The sequence below is a fragment of the Benincasa hispida genome, chromosome 3 (assembly GCF_027475165.1).
Source record: "Benincasa hispida cultivar pf3 chromosome 3, pf3_genome.v1.1, whole genome shotgun sequence".
NCBI classification, from domain to species: domain Eukaryota; kingdom Viridiplantae; phylum Streptophyta; class Magnoliopsida; order Cucurbitales; family Cucurbitaceae; genus Benincasa; species Benincasa hispida.
In genome coordinates, this window is record NC_143480.1 from 41,330,075 (window position 1) to 41,345,904 (window position 15,830).

General features: G+C 34.5%; 1 protein-coding gene across 3 annotated transcripts; it reads left to right on the plus strand.

The window, feature by feature from the left end:
- The first annotated feature begins 2,563 nt into the window (after positions 1-2,563).
- LOC120072605 (bric-a-brac protein) lies at positions 2,564-9,557 on the plus strand. 3 transcript variants are annotated; one of them, XM_090311746.1, is made up of 2 exons: positions 2,564-2,820; positions 3,107-3,237. In XM_090311746.1, exon 1 carries the CDS (start codon positions 2,613-2,615, stop codon positions 2,799-2,801), a length of 189 nt encoding a protein of 62 aa, XP_090167872.1. In that variant the 5' UTR covers positions 2,564-2,612; the 3' UTR covers positions 2,802-2,820; positions 3,107-3,237. The 3 variants fall into 3 exon arrangements, with proteins under 3 accessions (XP_090167872.1, XP_038880930.1, XP_038880929.1); XM_039025002.2 differs by lacking the exon at positions 3,107-3,237 and adding an exon at positions 9,074-9,557 and having other exon boundaries at positions 2,566-2,820; XM_039025001.2 differs by lacking the exon at positions 3,107-3,237 and adding an exon at positions 4,549-4,688 and having other exon boundaries at positions 2,566-2,820.
- The last annotated feature ends 6,273 nt before the right edge of the window (positions 9,558-15,830 follow it).

The window sequence follows — 15,830 nt, forward strand, 5'->3', positions numbered from 1 at the left end:
TTCATATATTGAATTCCACATAAAACATAATTAACCTTCAACCATGGGGAGACATATTCATAAAATGTGTCTTATTCCAATTTTAATTTTATAGATCAGAAAATTTTTTACTATAAATTTCATTGTTATGACATCTTTTGTCTTATATAGATATATATTATTTTTCTCTAACGATTCCCTTAGTTTTTTTTTTTTCAAATCCACCAACTACACATATTATATAGTGTGTTATCTTGTCCACTCAAAATGTAGCTCTTGCATAAATATTTTGCATATGTTTCTATGCCTCAAGTGCAAAAAACTTTTCTTTGATGGCTTCTCCCTCAAACATTACAATAGTATGTTCTTTCAAAAATCTTGACAAAGTCAAAGATCTTGTCATCATTTGGAATCATTGCCATTAAATTTCTCCATGCTTTTCACAAAAAAATGATGCAAAATTTTGTATTGTTGATGACATTTATGTGAAAGCGATCGTCAAATAGTTGTGAACCAAGGTAAATAACTTTACCGAACAAGTTCTCACGAAAGAAAACTTGAGACATTATTCATTATGTTTGAAACGTAAAATGACAAGAGAAAATTATGTTTGATATCCATTATGTATAATAGTAACAATGGATCGAAATAAGCCAATTAAAAAATTGAAATACTGCAATACTCATAGCTAAATCACTATAGTCATACATATAACTAATATATACATATCATCCTTTCTCAAATTTTTTTTTTACGCACAATAAAATCTACAAAATAAAATGGCTATATCCAACAAAATTCGTTTCTTTTCCAAAAAAAAAAAAAAAAAAACATAAAATTCAAATCCACCACTTGAAAAAGGTGAAAAGTCTCTTTTGACCACCCAACAAAATTCAAATCGACCATTAAGCAAGACATTTTTCTCTAATAACGACATGGTTATAGGCACTAAAAAGTTGACGAAACTATACAAAAATCGTTCAAGCACATTTTTACAACTTTCAGTATGAATAACCATAATATGAAAGAATTTTTTTTTAAAAAAATATACATATATATAATTCAACAATTTCAATATCCTTCCAAACTAGAAAATTACTCAATTCAAAACATACCGAACATCTTTTGAAGTAACATAAGATGTATAAATAATTCAAAAATAGAACACCTTAAACCAATGGAGCAACACACATTTTTCTTTCTAGTGTCAAAGTCTATGTCACTAACGCACAACAATTTTTTTTCCCACTAATCTTAGAAAACTTATATATGTAACAAATAATTATTTATATATATTATATATAAATAAATGGAATTCATTTCCATAACACAATCAATCCAAAGAAGAGATTTTCGTTTTTTTTTTTTAAATGTTAAACCAAAACAAAGAGGGGGAAAATCACAATATATAGTTCAATTATTCAATTTTACAGAAAAAGAAAAATATCTTGAAGTCACCCACATTTTCAAATTGTCAATACTAATAAAATAAAAACCACCTCATAGATGCATTGAGGAAAAAAATACTACATAAAATAGTGGAGATTACAAGATTAATATTCTTAATTTCATTTTTATCTGTAGAAAAAAAAATTACACGAACTAGATGCATAACATAAGCTAAATTATATACACAAAAGGCCCGAAGGATTAAAAAAATAGATGCATTAAATTTCACAAACATTGATACAAATGCACAAAGAAAAGTAGGAAATTATACATACAAACAAGATGCACTAATTTATCTTAAGATTGTTATGAAGGTAAAAATACATGAAACTAAAACCAAACATATACATTAAAGATCTGAGTCCAACGAATTCACGTTATTTCCTTAAGACAAACTTACTTAGAGAGTAATTACATCCCAAGAGAACATATCACCTTTCTTATGGATGTAGCACCCCGTCCACAAGATCAACGAACTAAACTTTGTGGATATACTAAACTTGCACAAATTTATAAAAGAGAGGAAAATTTTATGAGAGAAAAAATGTTTATGGAAAAGTTAAGAAAACAAATTGAAGAAATGACATATTTATATACTAATTCATGGCCATTCGAATAATCGGGTACTTTCTTCAATTTGGTTATTTATGAAAGAAGGCAACCATTTATCAAAGAATACAACTTATGGAATTGAAAAGATGTAACCCTACCTGAAGAGTTACATACCATTTATTCCAACAGTATCGCATCGAACTGTCAAACTTTGTATTCTACTTTGGTTTTAATTTTCTACTTTTATCTATGATGTTTTTAGAAATGTGGTAACATCGTGTGTAACAAATTATGTCGTGTATTAAATAACTTTTATTTGAAGATTAATTAGGTGCACGAGGTTGAGAGTGAATAAAAGAGAGATGAGCAAAAGGAGAGGTCTAGAGAGTGATGATAACAAGACAAGGAGACAACGAGAGAGTGGGAATGAGAGACTAATTTAGGTGCACGAGGTTCTATTTAAATAATTTAATGTAAATATGACATAAATAATAATAATAATAATAATAATTTTAAAATAATAAAATAATAAAAAATAAACCCTCAATTTTGAAAAGTAGCATATTTCATTTTCCCCCTTAAGAAATAGGGCGCAATATTACCTATGTGGCAAAGTGAAACTGTGAGGAAAGATGGGACTGTGGCTGAACCCTCTCCCTCGCGGCCAGCTAGCAACTAGCGCTTGCTTCTTCGTCGCCGGAGTCTCCTTCTTCGCCGCCGGAGCTTACCTCTCTTTCCTCAACATCGCCCCTCAGCAAGCTCGAACCAAAGCTCGTGATGATTTTGTCAAGGAGCGTTTGAGGAAGCGTCACCACGATTAACGTCGATCGGCTTCTTCCGGTGAGCATTCAATCTCATCACATCTTATTATTTTCAATTTCGTTCTCAGGACTCCATCATATTTGTGGATGATTGCAGAAATTAACTTAGGTCAGCTTTAATATTAGGTCGTTCCTAATTCTTTGGCAATTTGACTCGTTTGTAAAAGGATTGGAATGTCTTAATTTTGAGTTGTTTACTTTCTTCTCTACGAATCGGGCGATTTTTCGAATCCCTCTTACCGTGCCATTTTTTAACTCCTCATTGTCGAACACAGCGAATTTAATCACTTTCTTTGTCCGTGTAGTTCATCTCTGTTTCTCTGTTTCTCGACTTGGCCTTTGGAAACCAATTACTGTATATGATTGACGAGCAGTTTGAAAGACTTCACTTCTGTAGGAATCCAATTTTATACACCTAAGATCTTCTGATTCCCCCACTTCAAGAACGGAAGCATGAAATTATGGAGTGGCTTTGATCCCCTGGATCTCAATTTCTATCACCGGGGAAGGGCTTCTTAGATATTATTAAGGTGATAAAATTTACCTTTCTTCCCTTTCATTATATATCCTTGTGCTAGTTCCACATACATTTCTTCCATTTCGCCATTCATGGATGCAAGCACGACCTTCAAATTGTAATACATTTTGTCGCAATTAAACTACTAAGACAAGAACAGTTCTTATATAGTCTCTATGCGAGTCTCATGGTCTGCGTTTCTGTTTGTTTGTAAGAAATTGAGCGTTCATTGGAGGAAAAAAGGAAGGAATTACCAAAAAACAAGCCCAACAAAAAAGAGCCCAAAACTAATTACATAAAAGAATTCCAATCCAACAAAATCATTCGAAGATCATAGTTACAAAAAGCCCTTGTAATCGAGCTACACTCGAGCCCTTCCCAATGGTGCAATTAATGAACAAAGAAAAGGAAGGAAGCCAGGGGCGAAGATCTTCCGGTGGTTTTTATCAGGCCATTTGGTACGGCCTTGAGCAATCCACTCAAAAGGGGTGTGGACCATATCTACTCATAATATCTTGGTGCCACAGAGCATCAGACTCCATGAAAATCCACCACGACCAGCTAGCCAGAGGCTGATTTTGAAGCTCCCATGTTTCTTTTCTTTCTATGTTGGCAATTTCTTCCTCAAAAATTGAACAAAAACAAAGATTCAGCTACCATCATTGGATTAATTAAAGGAATCATTTGTAGTTTAGATATTACAAAAAAGTAGACTAGTAGAGGATGAACTATCAAGAGCATGGGCTGTTACCATGGATTTGATATGTCATTGTCTTAAAAGAAAGAATTTGTTTGGGATAAGTGTTTTGCTATACTGTTATTTAACCTAGGTAGAGAACAACTTGATAGAAAGGTAGGTAAAGTTCATTAGTGATTAAGTGAGTCTTCGGTTTGTACAGATTAAACTGAATATAAGTATATTTACGAAGTAGGTTGTAACACTAGACACAGACGTGAAACTTCAAATGGGATGAAATTTGCTTCTAGTTGAGATTTTAAGTACAACTTGAGATTTTGTCCTTTTTCTTTCGGTTTTGATATTATAGTCTTCAAGCATTATTTGTTTAGTGAGTTTTTGTTTTCTTTTGCCTAATGAGTAATCACTAGCAAAATATTTAGTTTGAGAAGATTATTTGACAGCCGATGTTTATACTCATTCTATTAAATTTGTTTTGTTTGGTTTATAGAAAGTCTTATGGTAGGTATTTATGGTTTTATTCATTATTATAGGTTAACAAAGAATTCCCAAATTTGAAGAACAAAAGTATGAACTTCGAAGATGGAATGAATGGGACAAAAGTATAGAGGTTGGTACTGAGGTTTCAGAGTGCCGAGACGCCAATTAAGTCGTCGCGTGGACATTGTGAAATTTCTACTCGCCTAGGCTCGAGAACATATCTTTAGATGTGATATTCAGAATGTATTTAGTTGATTCTAAGGCCTCTTGGAAAGAGGAGATGCCAAAAAACCGTTGCTTGGAATTGATCATATGCTTCAATTTACTCTTCATTTCTTTTCTTCTTTTGTTTTTGGGGTAAGGCCGAAAGGCCCTTTTTGTAAATTACCAAGGAGTTAGTTAATTGTTTGTTGTTAGCTAATTGTTAGTTGTTGCAATAGTTAGTCGGACATCTTATAACTAATTTCTTCTATAAATTAGACCCTTCTCTCCCATTTTGAGAGAGAATCATTTCATTCAAAAATTAGTTTTTTGGTGTTACACCAAATTTTGAGATCAGAGCTCTCTCCAAGATTTAGGACCAATAGTCGGAAGAAGATCCAATCTACCAATCGGAGGAGACATTCACGAGCAAGAACAAGAGGTGGAAGAAACCCCACCCTCTCTCCAAGAACTACAACACGACACTTGTTGTCCGTTGAGAATTTGCCCGAGGGAATTCATGGAGCATTAACGAGCCTTCAAGAAAGTATGGAAATCCTTACTCAAAGGGTTGAGATGTTGGCTGTGGCACTTCAAAATCGAAAGAATTTTCAGCCATTCATTCGAGAATGGAGAGGAAGAGGAAGGAGGGGTGGTGGACAACTAAGACACAGTCAAAATTAGTAAGAAATTCACCAAGAAAGAGCTCCAAGAATTCAGACAGCTCCAAGAAAATCCAACAAAACCGATTGTCCAAGAAATTTTTCAAGAAGAGTAAGAATGGGACTTATCTGGTGAGTATGATCGAGAAGAAGAATTTTTTGTGCCAAGAAGAGGGAGAGGCGAGAGATATGAGATGAGAGGTTATTCAAATGACTTCAAATTGAAGATTGACTTACCAATGTATAATGGGAAACGTGATATTGAGACATTTCTTGATTGGATCAAGAACACAGAGAATTTCTTCACCTACATGAATACACTCGAACACAAGAAAGTGCATTTAGTGGCCTTAAAGTTGAAAGCTACAACTTGCAATCAACCAGAGAAGAAATGGCAAGCGGATGATTCACTCGTGGGAAAGATGAAAAGATTGATGAAAGAACGGTTTCTTCCAACTATGAACAAACGTTGTACAACCAATATCAAAATTGTTGGCAAGGAGCATGATCGGTGGTTGATTATATTGAAGAGTTCCATCGGCTAGGAGCAAGAACAAACTTGATGGAGAATAAGCAACATTTGATTGCGAGATTTGTTGGAGGCATACGCATGGACATCAAAGAAAAGGTAAAATTAGAACTTTTTCACTTATTATTCGAGGCTATTTCTTTTGCTAAAATCGTGGAAGAAATGAATGAAATTCGCTCCAAGAATGCATCAAGAAGAGCAGCATGGGAAGCCTCCACAAGTAGGAGGACAAATGCCCCACATAAGATCCTTAACCAGCCGAGCCCCCCATCTTCAACCAAAGGAAAAAAGAAAGAAGACTATGATGGATCAGAAGAGAAAAAGATAAAACTTACCTACAAAAAAGAAGAATCAAAATCCTTGCAATCGGCCCTCTTTAGGCAGGTGTTTTCATTGTGGCCAAGTTGGCCATCTTTCAAGTGCATGCCCTCAACAAAAAATAGTGGTCTATATGGATGAAGAAGGTGAAATGTTGACTAACAACAGTGAAGAACATGAAGAGGAGATTGAATTAAATGAGTCAGATAAAGGAGAAAGATTATCTCGTGTTCTCCAAAGAGTATTAATTGCTCCTAAAGGAGAATCTTAACCCTTAACTGCATTGTCTCTTTAAGACAAGATGCACGATCAGTGGGAAGGTGTGTAATGTGATTATAGATAGTGGAAGTAGTGATAACTTCGTGTCCAAGAAGCTTGTCACATCTTTGAACCTCAAGGTGGACCCTCACCTGAATGCTTACAAGATTGGTTGGGTGAAAAAAGGTGGAGAGGTTCAAGTAAATGAGATTTGCATTGTTCCCCTCTCGATTGGAGTGGTTACAAAGATCAATTTTATGTGTGACGTGTTGGAGATGAATGCATACCATATCCTTTTAGGGAGACCATGACAATTTGACACTCGAGCCTTGCTCAAGGGAAGCGAAAATACATATGAATTTCATTGGATGGATAAGAAGATTGTATTACTCCCTTGAATAAGAAGTAAACTAACTTTGCTTAAATTGGGGGATGAGAATTCTAGTTTCTTCCATCAATTTTTGGCTGCAAAAAAAGGAAGAACCTTATTACAGAGTTGATTTCCAGCAATTGTTCTCCAATCTTCTCTTTTCGGGAAAAAGAACAAGAAATTTTTGGGTTTCTTCAACAACTTATATCAAAAGTGCCCTGATTATCGATCTGTCCCCTTAAATCTTCAATGGACTTAGGTTTCTTCAGCCCAAAATCAAATTCTCATCTCTCATTTCTCTTTAGATGAAATTAAAAGAGTCGTTGGCTTCATTGGGAAAAATAAAGCTCCTGGTCCAGATGGGTTCACTTGGAGTTTTTCTTAAAGAATTGGGATATTTTTAAAAGTGATTTTCAAAAATTATTTAAAGAATTCTTCAAAAATAGCATTTTAAATGCCTGTCTTAAGGAGAACTTCATCTACTTGATACAAAAAAGGAGACAAAGGTTTTGTGAAAGATTTTAGGCCTATTAGCCTAACTAACGCAGTTTACAAGATTGTGGCAAAAGTCTTAGCATAAAGGTTGAAAAGCGTGATGCCAAGTATCATTTCTCCCATGGAAGACAGATTATAGACCCAGTGCTTATTGCAAATGAAGTGGTGGAAGAATATAGAATTAAAAAGAAGGGATGGATATTAAAACTTGATCTTGAGAAAGCTTTTGATCGAGTAGATTGGAGTTTATAGAAAAAGTGTTGAATTAAAAAGGCTTCACTGCCAAATGGATTCAATGGATCATGGGGTGTGTAAAAAATCCAAAGTTTTCAATCTTTATTAATGGAAGGCCACGTGGAAGAATTTTTGTTTCTAGAGGTATTAGACAAGGAGATCCTCTCTCCTTTCTTTTTTCTTTTGGTTAGCAAACTGTTGAGTATCTTTGTTGATGTTATACATGAAAAAAGGGGATTATGAAGGCTTTTTAGTTGGCAAGGAAAAAGTTCACGTTTCAATCCTCCAATATGCTGATGATACATTACTATTATGCAAAGACGATGTTAAAAGTTTGAAGGAATTAATTAATGACATAGATTTATTTCAATAATGTTCGGGACAAAAGGTTAATTGGAAAAAATATGCTTTATGTGGAGTTAATATTGATGAAAAAAGGGTGTTGGTTGCTGCTTCTAGTTTGAATTGCAAAACAGAAACCTTACCTTTTCTTTATCTTGGTCTCCCTCTTGGAGGATATCCAAAGAATGATTCTTTTTGGCAGCCAATAATTGATAAAATTCAGAAAAAGTTGGACAGGTGGAGGCATTTTAATTTGTCAAAGGGGGGTAAACTCACTTTGATCAAGGCAGTTCTCTCAAGTATTCCAATTTATTACTTGTCTTCTTTTGCAATGCCTTCAAAAGTGATCTCAGAGCTAGAGAAGATTATGAGAAAGTTATTTTGGGAAGGTTCAGATGGATACCAGATTAATCACCCTATCATAGGGGTTAGTTTCCCACAACAACAAAAACATGGAGGCATTGGTTTTGGTGATCTAAAAAACCAAAATGTGGCTCTGTTGGCAAAATGGGGTTGGAGGTTTATACATGAGAAAGAAGCTCTTTGATGTAAGGTAGTAAAAAGTACTCATGGTATTGATTCATTTGAATGGTACACGATTGGAAAAGAAGGGAGAAGTTTAGAAGTCCTTGGATTACTATTTCCCGAGTTTGGCAAAAAGTTGCATCATTTGCATCCTTTAAACTTGGTAATGGCATTAAAATTTCTTTTTGGCATCATAACTGGTTGTGTTCTTCTCCACTGAGTTTTTTGTTTCCAAAATTATATAGAATTACCTTGTCTCTTTAAAGTTCAGTTTTTCAACATTGGGATTCAACTACTTTATCATGGTTAATTACTTTCAGAAGATTACTAAAAGATGATGAAATTTAGGATTTTCAAAATCTTTTACTATTATTAGAAGGCAAAAGGATAGTAGATGGGCAAGATTGTAGATATGTTCTTTAGATGCTTCGTGTGCTTTTTCGGTGAAATCATTATTCAAGCATTTGAACTCATCTTTATCAATAGACAGACTGTTGTACAAAAACTTATGGAAATCAAGTTGTCCAAGGAGAATAAATATTATAATTTGGGTAATGATTTTTTGTTCTCTCAATTGCTCACAAACTCTTCAAAGGAAGCCAAATCATTATCTTTTGCCCTCAATCTACCCTTTGTATGTGCAGAATTCTGAAGACAACTAGCATATCTTCTTTGAATGCCATTATTCTTTGGAATGATGGAGGAAGTTGTTTGCATCATTCAATCTTCACTGGGATTTCAGCAATGTTTTCAAGGAGAATGTGGCTCTGCTTATCATCGGTCCTTCTTTAAAAGCTCACTCGCTTCAGTAATGGACTAATGCAATTAAAGTAGTTTTGACAGAAATTTGATTTGAGAAAAATCAACGTATTTTTCAAGAAAAGTTTCTTCAATGGTTTGACCGTCATGAGATTGCGAGTTAAAGCTTCTTATTGGTGTTCACTTTCCAAGAATTTTTCGGATTATTCTATTCAAGATGTTTGTTTTAATTGAAATGCTTTCATTCATTCCATGTAATAGTATTTTTAGGCATATGGTTTTCTATTGTATTTGAAATGTTCATTTTGGGATATGATGAGGATGCTATGGGTGTATCAACTAGTTGAGATAGCCAGGTGCATTTGTTGATCCCTAGTTTTTCTTATTTTTAGTAGGTTCTTGTCATTCAAGCATCAGTTTCTTTTCAATTCATCAATGAAAAGTGGTGTTTCCTTTTCAAAGAAAAAAAAAGAATAAGAAGAATGAAAAGGGGGTTAAGTCAAAGAAAAAAGATAGCAACCACTTGTTTATTATAATAAGTGACAAAACCTTAATAAAGGAAAGAGAAGCTGATATTTTAGGGCTTATTGTTGCTAAAAAGTCCAATGGCATGCTAGATGGTGAAATTCCTCCCAAAATACAACCATTATTTGATGAATTCCCATTGTTGAAGAAGGAACCCAAGGGGTTGCCCTCACTATGAAATATTCAACACCACATTGATCTAAATTCGATAACAACATTACCACACTTGCCTCACTATAGGTTGAGTTCTAAGGAGTATGAAATCCTTCATCAACATATTGAGGATTTGCTCAAAAAATGACATATTCAACCAAGTCTGAGCTCATGTGTGGTGCTAGCCCTTCTTACTCCTAAAAAAAATGGTAGTTGGAGGATGTGCGTGGATAGTAGAGCCATTAATCGAATCACTGTGAAATACCATTAAGTGATCTACTTGATCAACTTGGAGGAGCATTGATCTTTTCTAAGGTAGACTTGAAGAGTGAATACCACCAAATACGTATAAGGTCGGGAGATGAGTGGAAAACGACCTTCAAAACTAATGAAGGGTTGTTTGAATGGCTAGTTATGCTATTTGGATTATTGAATGCTCCAAGCACCTTCATGGGACTTATGAATCAAGTACTTCGTCCTTTCCTTAACAAATTTATCGTAGTGTATTTTGACGATATTTTGGTGTATAGCAGGAACTTTGAAGAGCATTTACAACACCTTCAAAGCTTATTTCAAGCCTTGATAGCAGAAAAGTTATATGTCAATCACAAAAAGTGTTTTTCTTGTGAAGGATATTGCATTCCTTGGCTTCCTAATTGGCCAAAATCAAATAAGTTGACCTAAAAATGATTGAAGCAATCACTCATTTGCCAACTCCATCAACAGTGAAAGACATCCAAGCTTCCCTTGGTTTGGCATCATTTTATAGGAAGTTTATTAAAAATTTCAGCTCATTGACAACACTAATAACTGATGGTTTGAAAAGAAAGAAAAAAAAGGTAGCTTTATATGGGGTGAAAAGCAACAAACCAACTTTAATTGTATTAAAAAGAAGTTGAGCACCAGCCCTATTTCGAAGTTACCAGATTTTTCAACTCCATTTAAAGTTGCAATTGACACTTGTGGCGTGGGGATTGGTGGTGTCTTGTCTCAACAAGGCCATCCAATAGAATATTTAGTGAGAAGCTCAACACCTCGAGGCAAACATGGAGTACTTATGAATAGGAGCTATATACTCTTGTCTGAGCATTAAAGTAGTGGGAGCATTACTTACTATCCAAGAAATTCCTTTTGTTGACTAATCACTTCTTATTAAAATACTTGCAAGTTCAAAAGAACATAAGCCGAATGCACGTAAGGTGAATTTCTTTCATCCAACGGTTTGATTTTGTTATCAAGCATAAAATCGACAAAGAAAACAAGGTAACTGATGCCTTGAGTTGAAAGAGTCTGTTGCTAACCATCCTATCTATCAAAGTGATTGCATTCAGCCACCTTCCAATTGCACTAATCACATAATTTAGAAGATTTTCATATTGTAGATGGCTTTCTATTCAAAGGTGAACAATTATGCATCCCACATATATCTTTTCAAGAGTCTCTAATAAATGAACCTCACTCAGGAGGATTGGCGTGACATTTTAGTTAAGATAAGATTTTTGACTTAGTCTTCATGAGATTTTATTGGCCACAAATTCAAAGAGACACTAATAATTTTGTTAGAAGATATGCCACATGCCAAAGAGTCAAAGGGACTTCCATAGATATCGGCTTATGCACACCTTTACCTATACCCACAACCATTTGGAAAGACTATCGGTTGATTTTGTACTTTGACTTCCTAAAACACAACGGGGTTATGATGTAGTTATGGTGATTGTTTATCACTTCAATAAGATGTCTCATTTTCTAGCTTGCAAGAAAACGAATGATGCGGTCTACGTTGCTAAACTCTTCTTTAGAGAAATTGTTAGACTTCATGGAGTGCCTAAATCTATTGTATCGAATAGAGATGTCAAGTTCCTTGGCCATTTTTTGCGTGTTTTGTGGAAGAAGTTTGCTACACTGAAATTTAGTACTACATCTCATCTACAAAAAAATGGCCAAATGGAGGTAACCAACGGAATATTGGAAAATCTTATATGTTGTTTGAGTGGCTCAATAAACAATGGGACTTAGCCTTTGCAGAAGTTGAGTTTGCCTTCAATAATATGAAGAACGGATCAACCAGAAGATGCCCGTTTGAAGTAGTATATACTCGAGTTCCAAGACTCACATTTGACCTTGCCAACTTACCATCCTTTGCGGATGTAAGTATTGAAGTTAAAAATATGGTGGAAAGAATACAAGAACTCCACAAGGAAATTCATGATCACTTAGAAAAAACAACCTTGTCATACAAAGACGCCAATGATAAGTCAAAAAGAGAAGTAACGTTTGAAGGAGATCTTGTGATGGTTCATTTACGCAAAAGCCAATTTCCTAATGGAATTTATAATAAATTGAAGGATAGACAGCTTGGACCATGTAAGGTACTAACAAAATATGGTACCAATGCTTATCGAGTTGAGCTACCATAAGATGTACATAGTAATTCAGTCTTCAATATTGTTGTTGAAGTCATATTATGCCCCGATGACTTTCAGTTAGCTTCTTAGCTCACTCGAAGACGAGCTTAATTTTGGGAGAGGTGAGTTGGTGTAAGGCTGAAAGGCCTTTTTTTGGTAAATAACTAAGGAGTTAGTTAATTGTTAGTTAGACATCTTGTAATTAATTTCTTCTCTACATAAGATCCTTCTCTCCCCTTGGAGGGAGAATCATTTCATTCAAAGTTTTTTTTGGTATTGCACCAATTTTGTTTTGTTTTTAATTATTAGTCTCATTACGTGGTAGGATTTTCTTTTAGTACTGTGATGTATAGCTTTTATATGAGTTCGTTTGTATTATTTAATTTCAATTAAGGAATAATCTTTTTCTTTTTTTTTTTGTTTAGATATTCAGTTTGAGCTTATTTCTACAATTATTTGATCACAAAATACAATAACTTTGGGTCAAATTTGAGTTTAAAGGGAAGATTAGATTAACCTAGCTTGATAGTTCAGTCATAGGACACTGTTGTTTAATAGTTCTTGTCCTACTAATGTTTGGCCTAATGCTTTACAAACTGAATACATTTGAGACGAATTAGTTGGGGAATCAAAATTTTACGTTTTTATTTGAATTTATTTATTTTTTTCTCTTTTCTTTTATTCACTTAATAGTTTAATTGTTTAATTAGATATGTTGAGGTTATATTTATTTGATTATTATCAAGAAATTAGTGGTCACATGTAGATCCTATTTTACACGCTTCTATATTATTAAGGGGATGCTCATTGCCTCCCTCTAATTCTTTTGATTCTCCTTGTGTTTAGAATTGTCAGTCGCACATTTCACCAAATGTTGAAATTTAACAAAGAAAATCAATCACTTTATCAAATAGTATTAAATTTTCATAGATATGTTGATATTTCTATCGATATTTTCATGTTTCCATAGGTTGAACTGTGATGAAGAGTGAATTGTTCCATCATATAGCAGAAAAAATGGAAAATTGTCAAAAAAATAGTAGATTGAAGTTTTTTTCTTACAAAATTAACATCTTTTTTGAAAAATCATTCAAATAATTTTTTTCTATCCATCTCGAACAAGATTGACCACTAAGATTTATTTTAAAAAATTGACCTTTTTTTTAATTTATCGATTGTTTTGGCCCGGGCCCTTCTCACTAAATCTTGTTAGATTAAACACCAACAATCTACTAACTTTTCATAATATTATGTGATTTACCTAAATCTTATATCAAATCTTTTTTAAATATTCTCAAAATTCGAATATTAATTTTCTAGAACTTTAAGTCAATTTCTATTTCCATAATTATATGAATTTCTAAATTTTCAAATGAATTTAACCATTCGATTTCTTTTTAGATGGATGATTACGTTTTGATTTTTAAATTTCAGGAAAGACTAAATTTTGCAAAAAAAAAGAAAAAAAGGTAAGATAGAGAAAATATATAAAATATTGGTATTGTAACGACCTAACTTTCTATTATACTTTCAGGACACTACTACATGTTTGTATAGGCTTGGCAATATATTTTTTTCAAAGAAAAATTTTGAATAATAAATAAAAAAAAATACCAAAACTTTTATTCATTATAAAGTTCTTAAAATAATAAAATCTTGAAAAAAAATCGTTTGGGGTACCCCTGACTCTAATTTAAAACAAATTGAGCAAATAATTAAATTAACAAATAAATGGAACAACCGGGAGTTTTAAATGGAACAATCGGGAGTTTTAAATGCTAGACTCCTAACCAAAACATATCAAATAAATAAAACATATGTGCGGAAGCGTTATCATGTCCCAATGGTCGGGTCACGGGTCCACTCGGTGAACTATTAGATTTTCTATCGAGACTAAGTGCACTTTACGCATTGTAGGTATAGGCATAAGCATAAGGGGTAAACTTGAAGGCACGTTTTCATAGATAGTGACCCTGGAGGGACACAGTCATAAATATAAGTGGTGATTCCAAGGGAGCACCGTACATAGGCATAAGGTGTGAGCCCGAAGGCTCACTACGTGCGTTGTGCATAGCCCAATAAGAATGCTAACAGCCACTATAGTTCAACTTAGGCATAAGCATACAATCATAGTCATAAGTCATGCTTAAGAGATTTTAAAACAGTCTTTAAATCCATCCATCAATCAAATATGCATCAAAACATAATATCAAGATTTCCATGGCAAAAACATAAGCTTCCACAATTGCAACTGACCAACAAGCATGTCATAATATTCCACGTCAACATAAGGACCAATACTTGAAATATACTTGGGTTCGAGGGCAAACCGGCAGTAGGTAACTTACCAAAATTAGCCCTTAACTCAAATGAACAGTAACTTAAACCTTTACCTCCACCTCCTAACTTCGGCTCGTTGCATACCTTAATCCACTACTGCTCGAATAAGATTTCTTGTCGTGGTCAAGGTTAGAATGGGATCGGGTGTTTTCATGTATCACCATAAAATCTAAAACTAAAACCAATACCTATTGGATATTCAAAATTAAAAGGAACTCTCACCAACGATCAACAACTTACCCAAAAGTATACAAAACCGTCCAAAACCCTTACCAAAGTTACTGGACAGTGACAAGAATGCCTTCAAAACTCCAATTTAACTCAAACCTCAAGATTCTAGGGAGAATACGACAACTGGGGGCCGACTGACGACGAACATGCAGCTATCGACGACGACGAGCGGTAGCAAAACAACCACGGCTCGCCTAATTGACAACGACTGGCATGGCGCACAGGGGAGCTAAACAGCGACACGGCAATGGTTGGCTGGACGAAGCGACGGTGAAACTAAGACAGCGTGGTGGCTCGAGTTAATGAAGGATTACGATTGTGAGATTTTGTACCACCCAGGCAAGGCGAATGTGGTAGCCGATGCTCTCAGTAGGAAGACAACTCATTCGACTGTCTTGATCACCAAACAAGTCTAGCTATGTAATGATCTGGAACAGGCAAAAATCGCAGTGGTAGTGAAGGAAGACACTGAGTTGACGGTATGACCGACTTTGAGGTAGAGAATCATTGATGTGCAGCAAGGCGATCCTTACCTTGTTCAGAAATTTCGTCAGGTGGAGTTAGGTCGAGACAGTGAATTTCCAGTGTTTATGGATCAAGGTCTTATGTATCAGGGACGGTTATGCGTACCTACAGATAATGGTCTTAGGAGTGAATTGTTGGCAGAAGCTCATAGCTCCCTATTCTCAATACATCCTGGTAGTACTAAGATATATCAAGATTTGAAGCAGTATTATTGGTGGTCTAATATGAAAAGGGAGACAGTTGATTATCTCAGCAAATGTTTAGTCTGTCAGCAAGTGAAGGCTCCAAGGCAAAAACCAGGGAGTTTGTTACAACCATTGAATGTACCTAAATGGAAATAGGAGAGTGTGTCCAAGATTTCATTTTAGGTCTGCACAGGACAGCAAAAGGCTTTTCAGTGATATGGGTTGTAGTGGACAGACTTACTAAGGTGGCGCATTTTATTCCAGGGAAGCCCACG